This window comes from Symphalangus syndactylus, chromosome 23 (genome assembly GCF_028878055.3).
Source record: "Symphalangus syndactylus isolate Jambi chromosome 23, NHGRI_mSymSyn1-v2.1_pri, whole genome shotgun sequence".
Lineage (NCBI taxonomy): Eukaryota > Metazoa > Chordata > Mammalia > Primates > Hylobatidae > Symphalangus > Symphalangus syndactylus.
In genome coordinates, this window is record NC_072445.2 from 17,087,827 (window position 1) to 17,104,261 (window position 16,435).

Here is a 16,435-nt window from a genome sequence, read left to right on the forward strand (position 1 = left end):
CTTATGAGGTAGATCCCAGTGTTATCTGCATTTAACAAATTAATCAGAACATTTTATTTACCAGAGCATATAAAAAACCCACCCATGCCGAATAATCTGAGGTCTTGTTTGACAGTTTGTGAAACATCTTGGTCTGTGTATTGGTTGGTTGATTGTCCTTTGCGGTGGGTCCCCTCCTCAGTCTATAGAAAGGAGAGGAGTTGTCAGCAAGCCATATTTTCCTTCCTTTCCCATTCCCACCTTGCCGTGGGGTGGCGTCCAGATGGGAGTCACTCCAGAGTACTGGGGTTGGTTGAAATGGCTGGACCCTGTCTCTCCAGAGACCTCCAACCCCTCAATCCCACATGGCCCCAAGCATCCCACAGCAGCTCTGGGGATCAGGTGGGCAGAGGAGGAGTTAGCGTGAGAAAGCAGGGGCTCCAAAGCCTGACCTCAGTGGGATTGGTGAGGTCCCAGGGGTCAGGCTCACAGACGGGGAAGACACTGGCATCTGTGAGCACCGAATGGGTGTCACCAACTCATACATCAACAAGATCCAAACAGTGTCAGGGAAGTGGCAGGTTCAAGGACTGTGGTAAACAGGGGAACTCCCATGCCCCTACCATCCTCAGCTCAACCAATTGTTGCCACTGTCTTCTAATTTTTATTTGAAATCTCCCAACTTTTAATTGTTGGCATCTAATTTTAAAAAGAAAAATCACTGTATGAACCAAACCAAAATGGTTTACAGGCAGAGGTGACCTAAACTCATTTTGCAGCCACTGTGAGCCTGAGGACTTCCTGCACCACCCTCTGTCCAGGGCTGCAGCACTGAAAGGCGACAGTGTTCTTGCCCAGGAACTCAAACCTGGCCAGTGGGGATGTGTGGTGTGTGCTGTGTGGATACATGTGGTGTGCATAAGTGCCTGAATGAGTGTGGGAGCCAGTGGACCTTTCTGTGGTGAGTGGGGGCCTCCTGGTGGGACTAGTATTTTTTCCATGGGAGAGGGCATGTTCTGAGGACCCTGGGTCCGTGACAAATGCGCTAGTAGTAAATTTTTGATAACAATATACATGCCCCACACACTCAAAGGCAGCTTGGGTCACAGCAATAACCACTGAACACTCATCCCAACCGCTAACATCCTGAACCCAACGATATCCCTTTGCATTTCCAGTTTTGGGGAAAACAGACACAGCCCTGCCCAGTGGGTGGGGGATGGTAGCACCTCTGAGCCATGCTGGTCCCAGGACCCCCGGACTCGGACTCGCTCTCTCTTCTGTCCTGCCTAGATCCCTTTTTCTGGGGAGGGGTGGTGCTGTCTTGCTCAGGCAGTGGTTCGGGGAGCCTTGGGCCCCTGGGTAGGCAGAAGGAGCTGTGTAAATGTATCTATATGGAGTGGGCAGTGGAGGGGACCATACTTGGGGAGGGTGTGGCTCTGACCGGGGATCGGGGCAACTCCAGCTGTGTGTGGGGAGCCTGGAAAAGGCTGTATCCTCTGCTGTCCTTGGGTTGATGTGGTACTTGGGGATGGGAGTGTCGATCTCTCAGGAGGGCCTGAACCCCATCTCACCCTACCCCAAACTCCACTTAGACCTGGGACACACTCAACTCAAGGGACAGGAACCAGCCCACCCTCCATACAGTCAGCCCCTGAAAATGTCAAGCATCCTTCTCCCTAAGGGAAAGGCTCCACGTCTGAGGGCCACAACCCTCCGATATCCCTCTGGTTCCCCACACACCATCCAGTGGGCGTCCCAGCCCAGGAGGCTCCAAGCCTGAGTGCCCTTCCTCCAAATGAGGTGGGGGGAAGGGGTGGAGAGGAGGGGAAAATGGAGCCCACAGGACTCCTTCCTAGAACCTTCCTAGACTCTCCTCCGCTTGGCTCCGCCGTCAGTCCCACCACGCACCCTCCCTCCCTGCACAGGCTGTGGGGGTGCGGGCAGTGGGGTCCACTTGGCCACTCACTAACCGGCCCTCACGCACTCACACTCACACCCACACTCACACACTCTCCCTCCTTAGCTGCGCGCACTTCGCCCACTCTCCGGACCCTGCACTAGCAGCCCCGGCCGGGAGCGCACGAGGACTGCGCAGCCGGACCCCCGCAGGTCCCCAAGCCAGGGCCCCCGTCCACCCGCCCGCCCCCGCGGCCAGCGCCACGAATGTACCGCCTGCCCCACACAGCGCCCCGCGGCGCCCTGCACCCCCCCGCCGGACTTCGGCCCCGCCGCGCTCCTGCCCCACCCCGCCGCCGAGGCTTCCCCTGGGTTCGCGTCCCCCGCCGCCCCCGTCGCCCCCGCCTTCGCACCCGTTTTCGTTTGCTTTTCTCTGCTGCTGGCTGGCGGCCTCTGGGTCCCTGGCCCCGGGGCGGGGGCGGGCTGGACTGGGGCTCCCCTCAGTGCTGCCAGGCTGGGGTGCGGATGGGGACAGGCGGAGGCGTTCGGCTAAGCCCCCAGGCTCGGAAGGCCCTGTCGCCCCACCCCTGACTCCCGTTACCTCACCGCCCTTCGGGCTGCCCCCCACCCCCGCCCCAATAATTGGCCTTGCAATTGGATGCCAAAGAGCCCAGAGTTGAGGGGGAGCAGAGCGTTGAGCCCAGGTCTCTCAGAGCAACCCAACAGCCCCCTTTTTGCTTACGCCCCAGTCCGCGTCCCCTGCCCCATCCCACCACTGAGGGCCCTGGGGGTCACCAAACATGCCCCCCCATTTCCAGCTCTTCCCACACCCCCACCCCCGAAAATAAAACTCAGGGACCAACATCTGCTTCCTTTGCACTTGCTCCGTCGACCCCGCTCCCCGATCAGAGGGGCTTCCGTGGGGGAGGGGGCAGGGCTCCGGGCCCTCAGAGTTCTCAGTGTCGAGCGAGGAGAGGGGCTGGCCCCTGCCCCCGGAGAAGCGGGACTGGTGGGACAGAGAAACTCAGCACTGGGGCCCAGCTGAGCCCCTTCCTGCGTAAGGAGACGCCTTCTAATTGCGGGGGTGGGGGCGGAGTGGGGGAGGAATAGGAAGGGGATTAGCGAGAGGACCCTCGCGGAGGTCCTGAGTCCCAGTCGGTTTATTCCTGAGCCTTCCCCTCCCATCGTAAGTCCTTCTCTCGACCCCCCATTTTGTACTGCAATAATACTGTATTATACGCTTGCACTATTTCCCGACCCTGGCCAGCGGAAGCATGCACGAAAAACTCAAAACCACACACACGCTCACACGCACACACACGCACACGAAGATGGGACGCTTTTTTTCTTCCTCTCTCTCTCCGGGGTGCGTCCTCCTTAGTGTACATAGCGGCGTCGGGGGTGGCCCCAGGCCCGGGTAGAAAAGCATGCACTGAGCCCCCCGCCCCTAGACTGCGAGTACTGTACAAATCCAACACTTGAAACCGACACGCACACGCGCGGCGCCGCCACGGGGGTGGGACACGGACACGCACCCACGCGCACACGGCCGCGCACGGGCGGGGAGGGGGCGCCCCGCCGTCACGCGTCGCTGTGCGAGGGATCTTGTGCCTTTTTAAGTCCCTGTATGTTAATGCAGACAATCCGGAGAGCTTGTGTACTACCAAATCCTGATTAAAGACGCCTTCCAGGAACCTGCGCCTCCGCCTGCTTTCTTTCACCCTCCCTCTTCCTTTCCCAGCTTTCAGTGTAGACCCTGGCTCTGAGGTCACCAGGCTGGGCAGATGGCAGGGGCTAGTCTGTTGCTGACTCTGGGACTGAGGGGTGGGCAAGTTCCGGGTCAGTGGATGAGCTTCGTCCACACCTTAGCCAGGCAGCTGGGTGAGGAGGGCACCCTAGAGGTTTGGGCCTAGTTGGACTTGAGTCACCCTTGCCCTGCTGGCAGTCTCCTTTCACTGAATGGGTGGGGAGGGAAGGGGTGAGTGGACTCTGGTCTCTGGGACTCAATTCCAAATTGCCAACTTCCAGGTGGGGATGGAGGGTGTGTAGAAGTAGGGGGCTGGGCCCACCAGGCCCAGTGATCAGTTCTCTATGGGATCAGGCTTTTGAGACCAAGTGTCTGGTGGGACTAGAAAGCTAGGATGCCAGAGGCCTGTGAGAGGACACTGCACTGAGGAGCCTGCCCCTGGCCCTCTGCTACGATGGGCGATCTGAGAGATATGGGAGATGCAGCCCTGGCCTTGGGGGTGCCAGGGTGGGGGTGGCCCATCGAGGGACACTGGAGCATGGACTGTGAGAGCCTGGGGTTGGGGGTGCAGGGATGCAACATGGGTTGAAGGAGAACTCAGCCAGTGGGAGGGGTGGGCCACTAAGAAGGAAATAATGGCAGACTTCTGAGACTGGAGAGAGAGGGGAAAGGTGAGGAGGACAGTGTAAAAGAGGAAGGCCCCCCATACCTCCGCCCCATCCCCGCACAGTGCCAAACAGAAAGGCAAAGGGGCAAGCTCCGGCTGCATTCCCAAAGCCCCGGGGCATTTAGAAGACGCCCCCCACAGGCTGCCAACTCCTCACCCTGGGGCAGGCAAGGGTGGGATTTGGACACAGAGATGTGGGGTCAAGTGTGTGCAGTTCTGCATAGACCTAGGGTAGGTGGCCACATTCCCGGGTCTTCTTACCCCTTCCACCACCTTCCCCTTCCCTGGCACTCCTGGGTGTGGGGTGGAGTGGAGGGAGGGCTCTTGGCTTGGCAGAGACGTTTGTAGAGTGGTGGCGCAGACAGACAAATGCAAGTGAAGGGTCTGGGAGAGGCGGTGCTGAGTGCAGAGCTGACAGAGGTGATGCAGGCACATCTCATCTCCGCGCAGGAGGAGCAGGGGCGTTGGGGGTGCTTCTTCCCTGGTGGAGGAGAGGAGGTGGGAGGCATGCACGAGGCAGTTTCTGAGAGAGGAGGAGGAACTGCTGTGAGAGGCACAAGCCCCCCACCTCAGCATGGGAGGAGTGGGGAGCCAGGGCTCACCCTCCTGCTTTCGTCACACATCGCCTCCCAGCCCCGCATCTTCGACTTTGGGACCGTGGGCCGGGGTGCAGTGCCTGAAGTCTGGGGCTGTCTGGGGTTCAGGCAGGAGTGGCTCCATGCACCCTGTGTGGGGATTAAGGATGGGGCTAAGTGGAGCCCTGTCTCCAGTGTCGGCGTCAGAGAAGTTTCCCCAAGGGCATGAGAGCTCAGTTTTGTTGGTGGCAATTGAAGATCAGAGTCTGGTGCATCCTCTCCCTTCACTTTTCCTCCTGACTGGAGTAAACATGGACTTAGGCTGGGCTCTGGAGCTGGTGAGGCCTAGCCCTCTAGATGAGGCACAGTGCATGGAGGGGAGGGGCTGGGGCTTTCATTCTCTCTGAGGGTATCAGTTTGATTGGCCTGTCCTCCTCCTCTCCCAACAGCCCAACCCTTACCACATATGCCTTTGGCTGAACTCTGAATCACTAAGGAGCGTTAAAACAGCCAGACTTCTGGGCCTCTTCTCTGACCTACAGAATCTGGGGGTAGGATCCAGGACTGTGTATTTTTAAAAAGCAACTCTGGACAATGCTGTGCCAAGCCAGGCCTGGGGACCACAATAAGCAGATTAGAATCATAAAGGTTGCTGCCCTGAGATGGAAGCAAGAAGGTGTGAACTTTGTCAGACAGCTAAAGGGCCAGACACACTGACCGTGTCTGTGGATCACTGGCTGAGTGAATGAACTCAAGATCAAATGGGCAAATGGATGAATAATTCACTGGGCATCCAGAAGAGGCAGGGAGAGGGTTAGGCTACTCTCTGAGGAGGGAGGAATTTGAGCCCAGGCTCTGCTCCTCCCCAGCACAGAGCCAGATGGGGGAAGGGCAGAGGGACTTTGAAACCGAAAAGCCAGCATGCCTAGGTTGGTGTGGGGGTGGCAGTGATCCTTAGGGCAAAGTTGTCCTCACCCTGAGATTCAGGGCTCTTCCTCCCAAAAGGCAGAGGGTTCCAGGTGTCCCCATGTGGGACTGAGTGGAAGACACTGGAAAGAGTTTTGGGTCCTGGGCCACCCTCGTGGATGAGCTTCATAACCTGGACCAATGCCCAAATCCATGCCCCTCTCTGTGCCTCAGTTTCCCAGTCTGATTTTATGACTGATCATTGATTTTCAGTTCTCATTCCTCCTCTCTCCCAGGTAATAGGAGGGGAGGACTTGGAGGCAGGAAAAAGGGTTCCACCTACAACCATCCAATGTGAGCACTGTGTGTGTGTGTGTGTGTTGCTGGGGATCCCATTCTGTACATGGGGCCTTTTCAGAGAGATCCAGGGCCTGGCCAGAAAGCAAAGGAAAGGGTGTCTTTAACCAAGGTGCCAGGGATTAGAGGGACAATAGGTAAAGGTTCTGAGGAGGATGGGTGGCCTGGTGGAGTTAAAGGCCATCCCTACTGGGCAGGATGTGTCTGGTGCCAGTTGGGTGAGTTCAGAGGTGGTTGGGAGAGAGACATGCTCAGAGCTCTCTGTCTGTCTGCCTGTCCCTGACTGTCAGCGCCAGCACCCACCCACCCCATGGTCCCCACTCACCCGGGAGCTTACAGCAGCCCCTCCACCTCTACCCAGCCATTTTCTCTAGCCATAACATTGGTGACTGGCAAAGTGTCCCAGCACAAGGCCTGGCACAGAGTTGGTGCTTAGTGTTTGCTAAATGAATGAATGGATTAATAAGAACGAATATTGTGTAGAAAAAGTAAATTCTTCTGGACACTTCCAGCCTATATGTGGAGGGGACAAAGTTTTTGCTGTTGTTGTTGTTGTTGTGTTTTTTGAGACCGTGTCGCTCTGTTGCCCAGGCTGGAGTGCAGTGGTGCGATCACAGCTCACTGCAGCCTTGATCTCCTCAGCCTCTTGAGTAGCTGGGACCACAGGCGTGCGCAACCACGCCCAGCTAATTTTTGTATTTTTAGTGAAAACAGGGTTTTGCCATGTTCCCCAGGCTGAGGGGACCCTAGCAACTCTGTTTGAGCCAGGTAGGGAGCTTTCTGAGAAAGCTTTCTAAGAAAACTTTCTAACTAAGAAAAGTTTTCTAAGAAAGTTCCCTACCTGGCCCAAACAGGGTTGCTGGGGTCCTGTTGGAATCTGAAGCTATCTTCTTGCATCACCCCACCAAATCCTCACTGATGGTCTGATTACAGGGAAGATCACGGCAGTTGGGAAGGGGAGCAGCCACAGCCCTGGACAGATCCTCAGCCTTGGAGGTCTCTGCCTTCCTCTCCATCAGGCTTTGTGCTATTTGCATGGAGGCTTCGACTGGCAGAGCCCCCTCCTTTCCTCACACTCTATTCCCCATAGGTGTGGCATCCAGGCTTTTCTGGGGTTGGGGAGGGGGCCAATGACCTCCAAACCAAGGCGAGCAGAGCAGGAGGTGGGAGGTAGGGGTGGGAGAGAGCTAACATTTATTGAGCAACTGCTATATGACCTTTGCTTATATGACCTCATTTATGATCACAACCTTTGTGGAATGTGTATATCCCCACTTAGTTTCCTGATATAGAGAAAATAAGGACAGTCTCCATCTTGTTCATACTTGATCCACTGATTCTTAGACTATAACATGGTGACCAGGACAAGAGACATTCAAAGACCACTTCTTGAAGTAGTGAATGAAGAAACCTTCAGGGATCTCTGTGTATCAGGAGAGAGAACCCTATAAATACATGCATGTAGAACAATAGGTGGGAGATTCTCTCACGGAAGGATGTGGAAAACAAGTAGAAAAGGGAGAGTGAGTAAATCTGCTTGGTGGGTGGACAGGAAAGTTGACAGGAAGGCTTTGTCTCTTCTTTGCTAAGACCAGGAGCTGTTTGAGCTGGTCTTGAAGGAAGGGTAGGAAGTTATCATGTGCAGAGAGGAGGTGAGAGGGACCCCCCCCGGTGAAGGAAACTGCCTGGGCTAAGTGTGAGCTGGAAGATGCACTTAGGAACTTCTGGAAGCATCGGAATGGGTGGAGTGTAGGCAGGGGCAGGGGACCGAGGGTGTTGCAATAAGTGAGGCCAGAGCAGCAGGTAGGAGTCAGGTCATGGTTGGGTGGGGGATTCATGGACCAAGTCAAAGATCTGAACTGTCTTAGGCCGGGTGTGGTGGCTCACGCCTGTAATCCCAGCACTCTGGGAGGCCGAAGCGGGTGGATCACCTGAGGTCAGGAGTTTGAGACCAGCCTGGCCAACATGGTGAAACCCCGTCTCTACTAAGAATACAAAAAAAAATTAGCTGGGTGTGGTGGCGGGCACCTGTAATCCCAGCTACTAGGGAGGCTGAGGCAGGAGAATCACTTGAACCTAGGAGGCAGAGGTTGCAGTGAGCTGAGATCGCGCCACTGCACTCCAGCCTGGGCAACAGAGCAGGGTTCCATATCAAAAAAAAAAAAAAAAAAAAGATCTGAACTGTCTCCTAAGGACTGTGGCAGCCACAGCAGATTTGAAGCAGAGAGAGATGGAATCAGATGAAGTTTCAGGAAGATCACTCAGGCAGATGTAAAAAGGATGGACGGCAGTGCAGAATGGAGAGAACAGGCCGGTGGCTGGGGAACCACCAGGAAAGGCAAGGCTGTGCTCGTGGGCCTGGGGTAGCAGACACAGAAAGGTTTAAGAAAGATGCTTGGCAGGACTCCTTGGCAGCGTGGATGGGCAGGAAAGTGGGGAGGCAAGATATCCCCGGGGCTTCTGGTCTGGATGGGCTGTGTTCTGCTAGCTCAGGAAGACAGAAGCCCAGTGTGCTCAAAAACGCTAGCAAAGTGCTGGACGTCGTCAGCACTGTCCCACCATGGAACAAAGCTGTGTCAGCCCTGATGGGCCCGGGGCATCAGGGTGGGTGCCTGGGGATGTCTGTGTATTGAACAAGGTGGAACTAGGGTGAAGGAGACACAGCAGCCAAGGTCCTGACCAGGTGGTCAGACCTTTCTAGTCTGGAAGGAAGGAAGCTAAGGGGGACAAGGCAAGAGTCTAGAAAACCAAGGACTGGTTTGTCCATCACATTGCCAAGGGCTCTGCACAAAGCTTTGAAGAGGAAAACGGAATGAAGCTCAAGTATACCTGTCGAGGGCTGGACAAATTCCTGGCGGAGAGGATGGATTGGAGGTCGAGGGGCCCAGCCTGCACTTTTTTTTTTTTTTTTTTTTTTTTTGAGACGGAGCCTTGCTCTGTTGCCCAGGCTGGAGTGCAGTGGCGCAATCTCGGCTCACTGCAAGCTCCGCCTCCCGGGTTCACGCCATTCTCCTGCCTCAGCCTCTCCGAGTAGCTGGGACTACAGGCGCCCGCCACCACGCCCGGCTAATTTTTTTTTTTTTTTTTTGTATTTTTAGTAGAGACGGGGTTTCACCGTGGTCTCGATCTCCTGACCTCGAGATCCGCCCGCCTCGGCCTCCCAAAATGCTGGGATTACAAGCATGAGCCACTGCGCCCGGCCAGCCTGCATTTTTAAGGGTGGAGGACAGCCCCGCCTTTGCCCTTGTCCAGCACAGGATCTGGTGGCCCTGGGCAGCCAGCTCTCTGGCCACAGAGAAACTGCACACCCTGAGGTGGTACTGAGGGCATCTAGGAGCCAGCCTGGCACAGCCCATCCAGGAAGTGGCGCAGATACTTGCCGCCCGTCTCTGGACCTGGCTTTCTCATCTGTAAAAGGAAGGGCTGATCTGCGTGGTGGTCGTGGTTCCTACCAGCTTTCATTTTCTGTTATTGTTGCTGACTCGGGTGCAGGATGCACATGGTGATGAGAGGGGCTGGGGACATGGAGAGGCTGGGAGGCAGAAAGGCCACCAGGATCAGGGCCTGGGACTTCAGGGAACCTAGAGCATGGACAGTCATTCATCAGAGGTTTGCTGAGCACTCACTAGGCGCCTGAGGACAGAGCAGTGAACAAGACAGACCCAGTGCCTGTGCTTCCCTTTATGGAGCTCACACTCTGGTAGACGACCCGGGCCTGTGAGTCTGCTAGCTTGTGGGTACAGGTGAAGGCCTCCTGGGCCCAGGAGGGTGGGTGACCTCAGAGGGTCCCTATGTGTGCCCCTTGCAGGTGTTCTCCGTGGCGCCCCCATTTGAGGTGAATGGCCTCCCACGAGCTGTGCCTCTGAGTCTGCCCTACCAGGACTTCAAAAGAGACCTCTCCGATTACCGAGAACGGGCGAGGTTGCTCAACAGGGTCCGGAGGGTGGGCTTCTCGCACATGCTGCTCACCACCCCCCAGGTCCCGCTGGCTCCTGTTCAGCCTCAGGCTAATGGGAAGGAGGAAGAGGAGGAGGAGGAGGAAGATGAGGAAGAGGAAGAAGAGGATGAGGAAGAAGAAGAGGAGGAAGAGGAAGAGGAAGAGGAGGAGGAAGAGGAGGAGGAGGAGGAGGAGGAGGAAGAGGAGGAGGAGGGTGCAGCGGCAGTTGCCTTGGGGGAGGTGCTGGGGCCTCGCAGTGGCTCCAGCAGTGAGGGGAGTGAGAGGAGCACCGACCGGAGCCAGGAGGGTGCCCCGTCCACACTGCTGGCAGACGATCAGAAGGAGTCCAGGGGCCGGGCCTCCATGGCCGATGGGGACCTGGAGCCTGAGGAGGGCTCCAAAACGCTGGTGCTTGTCTCTCCTGGCGACATGAAGAAGTCGCCCGTCACTGCCGAACTGGCCCCCGACCCCGACCTGGGCACCCTGGCCGCCCTCACTCCTCAGCATGAGCGGCCCCAGCCCACGGGCAGCCAGCTGGACGTATCTGAGCCAGGCACCCTGTCCTCTGTCCTCAAGTCTGAGCCCAAGCCCCTGGGGCCTGGGGCAGGGCTGGGGGCCGGGACAGTGACCACAGGGGCCGGGGGCGTGGCAGTCACCTCCTCACCCTTCACCAAAGTTGAGAGGACCTTTGTGCACATTGCGGAGAAAACCCACCTCAACGTCATGTCTTCCGGTGGACAAGCCTTGCGGTCTGAGGAGTTCAGCGCTGGGGGCGAGCTGGGTCTGGAGCTGGCCTCTGATGGGGGAGCTGTGGAGGAGGGGGCCCGAGCTCCCCTGGAGAACGGCCTCGCCCTGTCAGGGCTGAATGGGGCCGAGATAGAGGGCTCTGCCCTGTCTGGGGCCCCCCGGGAAACCCCCTCAGAGATGGCCACAAACTCACTGCCCAACGGCCCGGCCCTTGCAGACGGGCCAGCCCCGGTGTCCCCGCAGGAGCCAAACCCTGAGAAAGTGGCCACCACCTCCCCCAGACGCCATGCTATGCCAGGCTCTTGCCCCAGGAGCCGTATCCCTGTCCTGCTTTCTGAGGAGGACACGGGCTCGGAGCCCTCAGGCTCACTGTCGGCCAAAGAGCGGTGGAGCAAGCGGGCTCGGCCGCAGCAGGACCTGGCGCGGCTGGTGATGGAGAAGAGGCAGGGCCGCCTGCTGTTGCGGCTGGCCTCAGGGGCCTCGTCCTCCTCCAGCGAGGAGCAGCGCCGTGCCTCTGAGACCCTCTCAGGCACGGGCTCCGAGGAGGACACGCCCGCCTCTGAGCCGACAGCGGCCTTGCCCAGGAAGGCTGGGAGGACAGCCGCCACCCGGAGCCGGATTCCCCGCCCCATTGGCTTCCGCATGCCCGTGCCTGCTGCAGCCCAGCAGCCCCCCAGCAGACCCCATGGCGCGGCCCCAGCATCGGACACAGCCATCACCAGCAGGTGAGAAACCGCTGCCAGCCCCAGGGTGGGCAGAGGGTGGCCACAGGCCTCCACCAGCAGATGAGAAACCGCTGCCAGCCCCAGGGTGGGCAGAGGGTGGCCACAGGCCTCCACCAGCAGGGGCTTCTCCAGAACCAAGGTCAGGGGCTATGGAAGATCAGGAGGGACCCTCAGTGACACCTCCTGTCCAGCACCTCCCAACTGTGCTCTGCCTCACTCTGATTCGGGTTCCAGCCCTGTCACTGGGCTCAGGGAAGTGGCTTCAGTAAGCATGTATGGGGGGGGTGCCGGAGAGGCCAGGCTTAGGAAAAGCTGATGGGGGCCAGTGGGTCCACACACAGCTTCTGGTATGCCATGGGGCATTGGAAGCCAAAGGATAAAGCCTAGTGCTTTGACTCCTTGGGAGAAAACATTATTTCATATTAATATAAACATAGGTATATTCTAGATTAGAATGCAAAATCCATGAGAATTTTAAAGATGAAATGAGGACCCCAAAGAAAGCCAGCAGCAGGCTCTTCCAGCAGCAGCCTGGAAGCGTGTGGCCCCTCGAGGTCCTGCCCTGGAGGACAGAGAGTCAGGCCTCAGTTTACCCATCTGTGCCATGGTCTCAGTCTCAGCTCTGAGGATGCCGGACTCCAGTGCTCAGTGCCCAGGAGGATTCTGAAATATTTCTCCTTGTTTTGTTTCTTTGCCCTCTTCTTTTCTCCTGCCTTCTGCTCTGAAGCAGGCTCCAGCTGCAGACGCCCCCAGGGTTGGCCGCTGCTGCTGACCTCCGCCCCAAACAACCTCCTGGCCGCGGCCTGGGCCCAGGGCGAGCCCAAGCCGGAGCCAGGCCCCCAGCCCCGCGCAGCCCGGGCCTCCCCGCGTCCACATCCGCCCCGCGCAATGCCAGCGCGTCCCCCCGGAGCCAGTCCCTGTCCCGCAGAGAGAGCCCCTCCCCCTCGCACCAGGCCCGGCCTGGGGTCCCTCCGCCCCGGGGCGTCCCGCCGGCCCGGGCCCAGCCTGATGGCACCCCCTCCCCCGGGGGCTCCAAGAAAGGACCTAGAGGGAAACTCCAGGCTCAGCGCGCAACAACCAAAGGCCGGGCAGGAGGCGCGGAGGGCCGGGCTGGGGCCAGATAATGACGCCCGCGGCTCTCCGCGGTCCCCCACCCTCACCCCGGCCCCCACCCGCAGCCGGCCACACTGGAGCAGCTCCCAGCACAGCCTTACGCGCCCGACGCGCGCCACCCACGGCCCCAGCTTTCCGCCTGCACCCGCGAGGACGCGCGCGAGCACACGCGGCGCCCCGCCAGGCCTTAGGGCCGGTGGGGGACGCGGCCCCGCACTGCAGGAAGGGTCTGCCTCCCCTTCCTCGCCCTGTGTCCTCTCATCCTCCCGCCGCCCGTCGGGCCGGCGAGCCTCACATCAGTCTCTCCGCCCCGGGGAAGGCTCAGCCACTTTTCATCGAGGACTCCACTTCTGGGGACGCCCGGTTCGTTCGCCCACCAGGCCTAGGCTGCTCTCCATGCTCCCCCAGCAACCTCTTGCCTACACCTCCTGCGGCACCTTGCCCTCCTCCAACCCCTTTCCAGCCAAAGTCCCCTCACCCCTTCAGAGAAGCAGCCTCCAATTCCAGAAGTGGAGGCTCCAGCCTCCCCCCGAGGGTTCAGCCCCACAGTCTTCTGGGAGCCATTGTGGCCAGGGACGGCCTCTGGACTGCCAGGCTGGGGTTGGGGACCCAGGGAACATCGGTCTACTCAGGTGTGAGGGGGCAGGTCTGACCTGCCCCAAAGTCGGCTCCATCCTGGACAACTCGGTGAGAGGTAGTGGGCAAGTGATCTTGGAGATGGGTGGGCAGGTGATTCTGTGGGCAGGGGATGTGCTCCCCTGCACCTCTGGGGTGCAGAAACCTCTTGCCTCCTAAATTTGGGTGGAGCCTCTGTGGGAACCATAGGAAGTGTGTGGGCTGCCTTCCTGGGCAAGTATTTCCCGGTGGGAAGTTGGAGGGGGCTTTAACAAGGTTTTACTCCCTCCCCTGTTCCCCTGATCTAGTGCGCAGGACCCCTCACCATCAGGAATTCCTTCCTGTCATCTAACCTCAGTCCTGACTACTGCAGTTCCAGCCAACCTGCTCTTTCCTGAGTTCAATGCAGGTGGAGAGTGGCTGGTTACCATCTTTGCGCTGGCCCTTCGGAGATTCGGGGACTCAGTTCTGGTGGGGTCACCCTCCCTGTCCTCCCGCCTGTGGGAGGGAGGGAGGGCTGGCTCAGGCATCGTCTCCCGCAATGGGCAGAGAGAGCAGAGACAGGTGGACCAACAGACAGCTGGCACCTGGAGGCAGGAAGGCCCTTCTAACTTCCAGATTGTATGCTTGAGTGATGGGTCCCCAGCCCAAGCCCACTCTTCCCTCAGCTCACCCTTCAGCCTGTTCGTTCTTGCCCCTATCGCAGCCGGTGCAGCTGCTCTACTCCAGGAATGGATGTGGGGACTCTTCCTGGGTTCTGGCTCCTGCATAGCTCACCCCACCTCATCATGAGCCTCAACTGCCTACATCTGGGGCAAGCAGCACACCGGCTGCAGATGGGACAGCCAGTCCTGCCTATCTGGACAGGCCCCTGTAGCCTCTGTCCCCTGGCCTAGCCTCTCTGTCCTTCCCTGAGTCACAGAGAGCAAGCCAAGACATCCAGGGAAAGAGGAAGAAAGGCCTTAGTGTGCCCCAGCGGTCTGGCTGCGTCCAGCCACCATCACCCGGAAGGATGCCCACAAGGCAGCTGACCCTGAAAGCAGCCTCCCCCTCATGGAGAGTCAGCAGCTTGGGCAGCCACCTCCAGGCCAGGGTGGTGGCTTCTCTGCAGACCAGCTGAGGGGAGGACTCCTGGGTGGAGAGCCTTTGACGTCCACCCCACACTGATGCAGAAGCTCCCAGAACACTCAGGAAACTTCTCCGGACAGAGCCCTCCTTGTCAACTTGAGGCCCTCCCAAGGCCCTCTACTGCCCTCTGGGTCCAGCAGAGGGAGTGGAGGAGGGGCCACTGCCTCCCACCTAGAGCTTCTCCGAATGACAATCAGCTCGTGCCAGGTGGGGACCAGGGCATGATTCCTGGTGCCCAGGCCCTGGGCCTGCTCCTTGCCACCAACCGAACCGTGAATGTAGGGCCCCCAGCCTCACCTCTGCCCCAGGACCAACAACACCCTGGTTTGGAGCTGGGAGGAAGAGGGGGGCCTGAGAGAGCCCCAGGTCCATTCTACCCCCAGCTTCACTCAGCACTGGAGCGGGCAGAGACGCAAAACCCAGTCTGCCGTTGGAATTCCAAACCTCCCTAGGGCTCCCAACTGACCTCAGGCCTCTGAGTCACTGAATGTCACCAGGCGAGGTGGGGGAGGGAAAGTGGGCCAGTGGGGAAGGGGTCACCTAGGGGACTGCCTCTCCCTCTCCCCAGGAAGCATCCAGGGCAGAGGAAGCCACATCTCCCGGTGCCCCCAACCCCAGCTGCAGCCTCTTCCCCCTGAGCATTCATTCTCTCCACCAGGCCTCCAGGTCCTGAGCCCTTCCTCTGTAAAAGTGTCACACCACCTCCCTCAGCACTTCCCCATCACAACAATCTATGTCACTGACTCAGATGCGGGGTCTGCTCACCCCAACACATGCCTTCCCTCCCCAGCTGCACCGTGCACGAAGGGGGCACAGGAGAGGAGAGGGGCTGTGCCCCAAGCTCCCCATTTCCCAGCTCCTCACAGGGGCCTGGTTTGCTCAGTCTTCTCAACTGCAGGGACCAGCCCTGGTGGGCATGGGGTGGGGAGCAGGGAGTTGCCCTTCCCCTCCCTCGGGAAGCCACCTAAGAATGTTTACATGCCAAACAGAATGTAACACCCCTCCCCAAGCCCTTCCCAGTCACTGCATGGCCTCTGCCCATCCTGCACCTGTCCACCCCACCCCAACACCCTGGAAGCCACTGTCAATGATTAGATCGGGTCTCGGAAGGGAAGTAGCCATCACACCATTAAAAAGCCTGTGGACCTTTTTCTGTTGGCTTGGACTCTTCTTCCCTGCGGGAGGGCAGGCAAAACCCAGTTCCTGGGGCCGGGGCTGGCCAGGAGAGTGGAGCACAGGTCGGTGGGCAAGTGTGAAGGGACTGTCCTGGAGGCAGGGGAGGAAATGAAAGCTCAGGACAGACACAGGTAACTTGCTCAGGGTCACAGAGGAGGAAGGGGACTGTCCTGCTCTCCTTCTGACTGCAAAGCGTACACTCTCACAGCCCTCTGGACGCTCTTCCTGAGGGCCAGAGACCCTGAGTCTGGCTTTGTGCAGAGAGGCCAGGAGGAAGAATTTTTTAAATAATTTGTACAAATTGATGGAGTACATGAGAAATTTTGTGACATGTATATAATGTGTAGTGACCAAGCCAGGGTGTTTACAGCTTCAATTACCCAAGTACAATACATTTTGGTTAAACATAGTCACCTTACTCAGCTTTCGAACATTGAATTTATTCCTTCTATCTCACTGTATGTTTATACCATTTATTTATTTTTATTTTTATTTTTTTTGAGAGGAAGTCTCGCTCTGTTGTCCAGGCTGGGGTTCAGTGGCGTGATCTCAGCTCACTATAACCTCCGCCTCCCAGGTTCAAGCGATTCTTGTGCTTCAGCCTCCCAAGTAGCTGGGATTACAGATGTGCGCCACCATGCCCGGCTAATTTTTGTATTTTTACTAGAGACAGGGTTTTGGTATGTTGGCCAGGCTGGTCTTGAACTCCTGACCTCATATGATTGGCCCACCTCGACCTCCCAAAGTGTTGGGATTACAGGGGTGAGTCACCGCATCCCGCCTGTACCCTTTAATTCGCTTCTCTTCCTCCTTCCCACTCTCGAGGAAGAATTTTCATTACCCCAAAGTTAACAGACAAAAGTG

The 16,435-nt window shown here is 58.2% G+C and overlaps 1 protein-coding gene across 6 annotated transcripts in view; it reads left to right on the forward strand.

The window, feature by feature from the left end:
* Positions 1-15,546, forward strand: part of TTBK1 (tau tubulin kinase 1) — a 44,710-nt gene extending 29,164 nt beyond the window's left edge. For 3 of the 6 annotated variants that reach the window (XM_063633048.1, XM_063633050.1, XM_063633051.1), the window contains 2 exons: positions 9,939-11,539; positions 12,267-15,546. In XM_063633048.1, coding sequence (XP_063489118.1) covers positions 9,939-11,539; positions 12,267-12,663 — 1,998 coding nt within the window. In that variant the 3' untranslated portion in view covers positions 12,664-15,546. The remainder of the gene's footprint in view (positions 1-9,938; positions 11,540-12,266) is intronic. The other 3 variants (XM_063633049.1, XM_055263134.2, XR_010119239.1) reach the window with 2 other exon arrangements.
* The last annotated feature ends 889 nt before the right edge of the window (positions 15,547-16,435 follow it).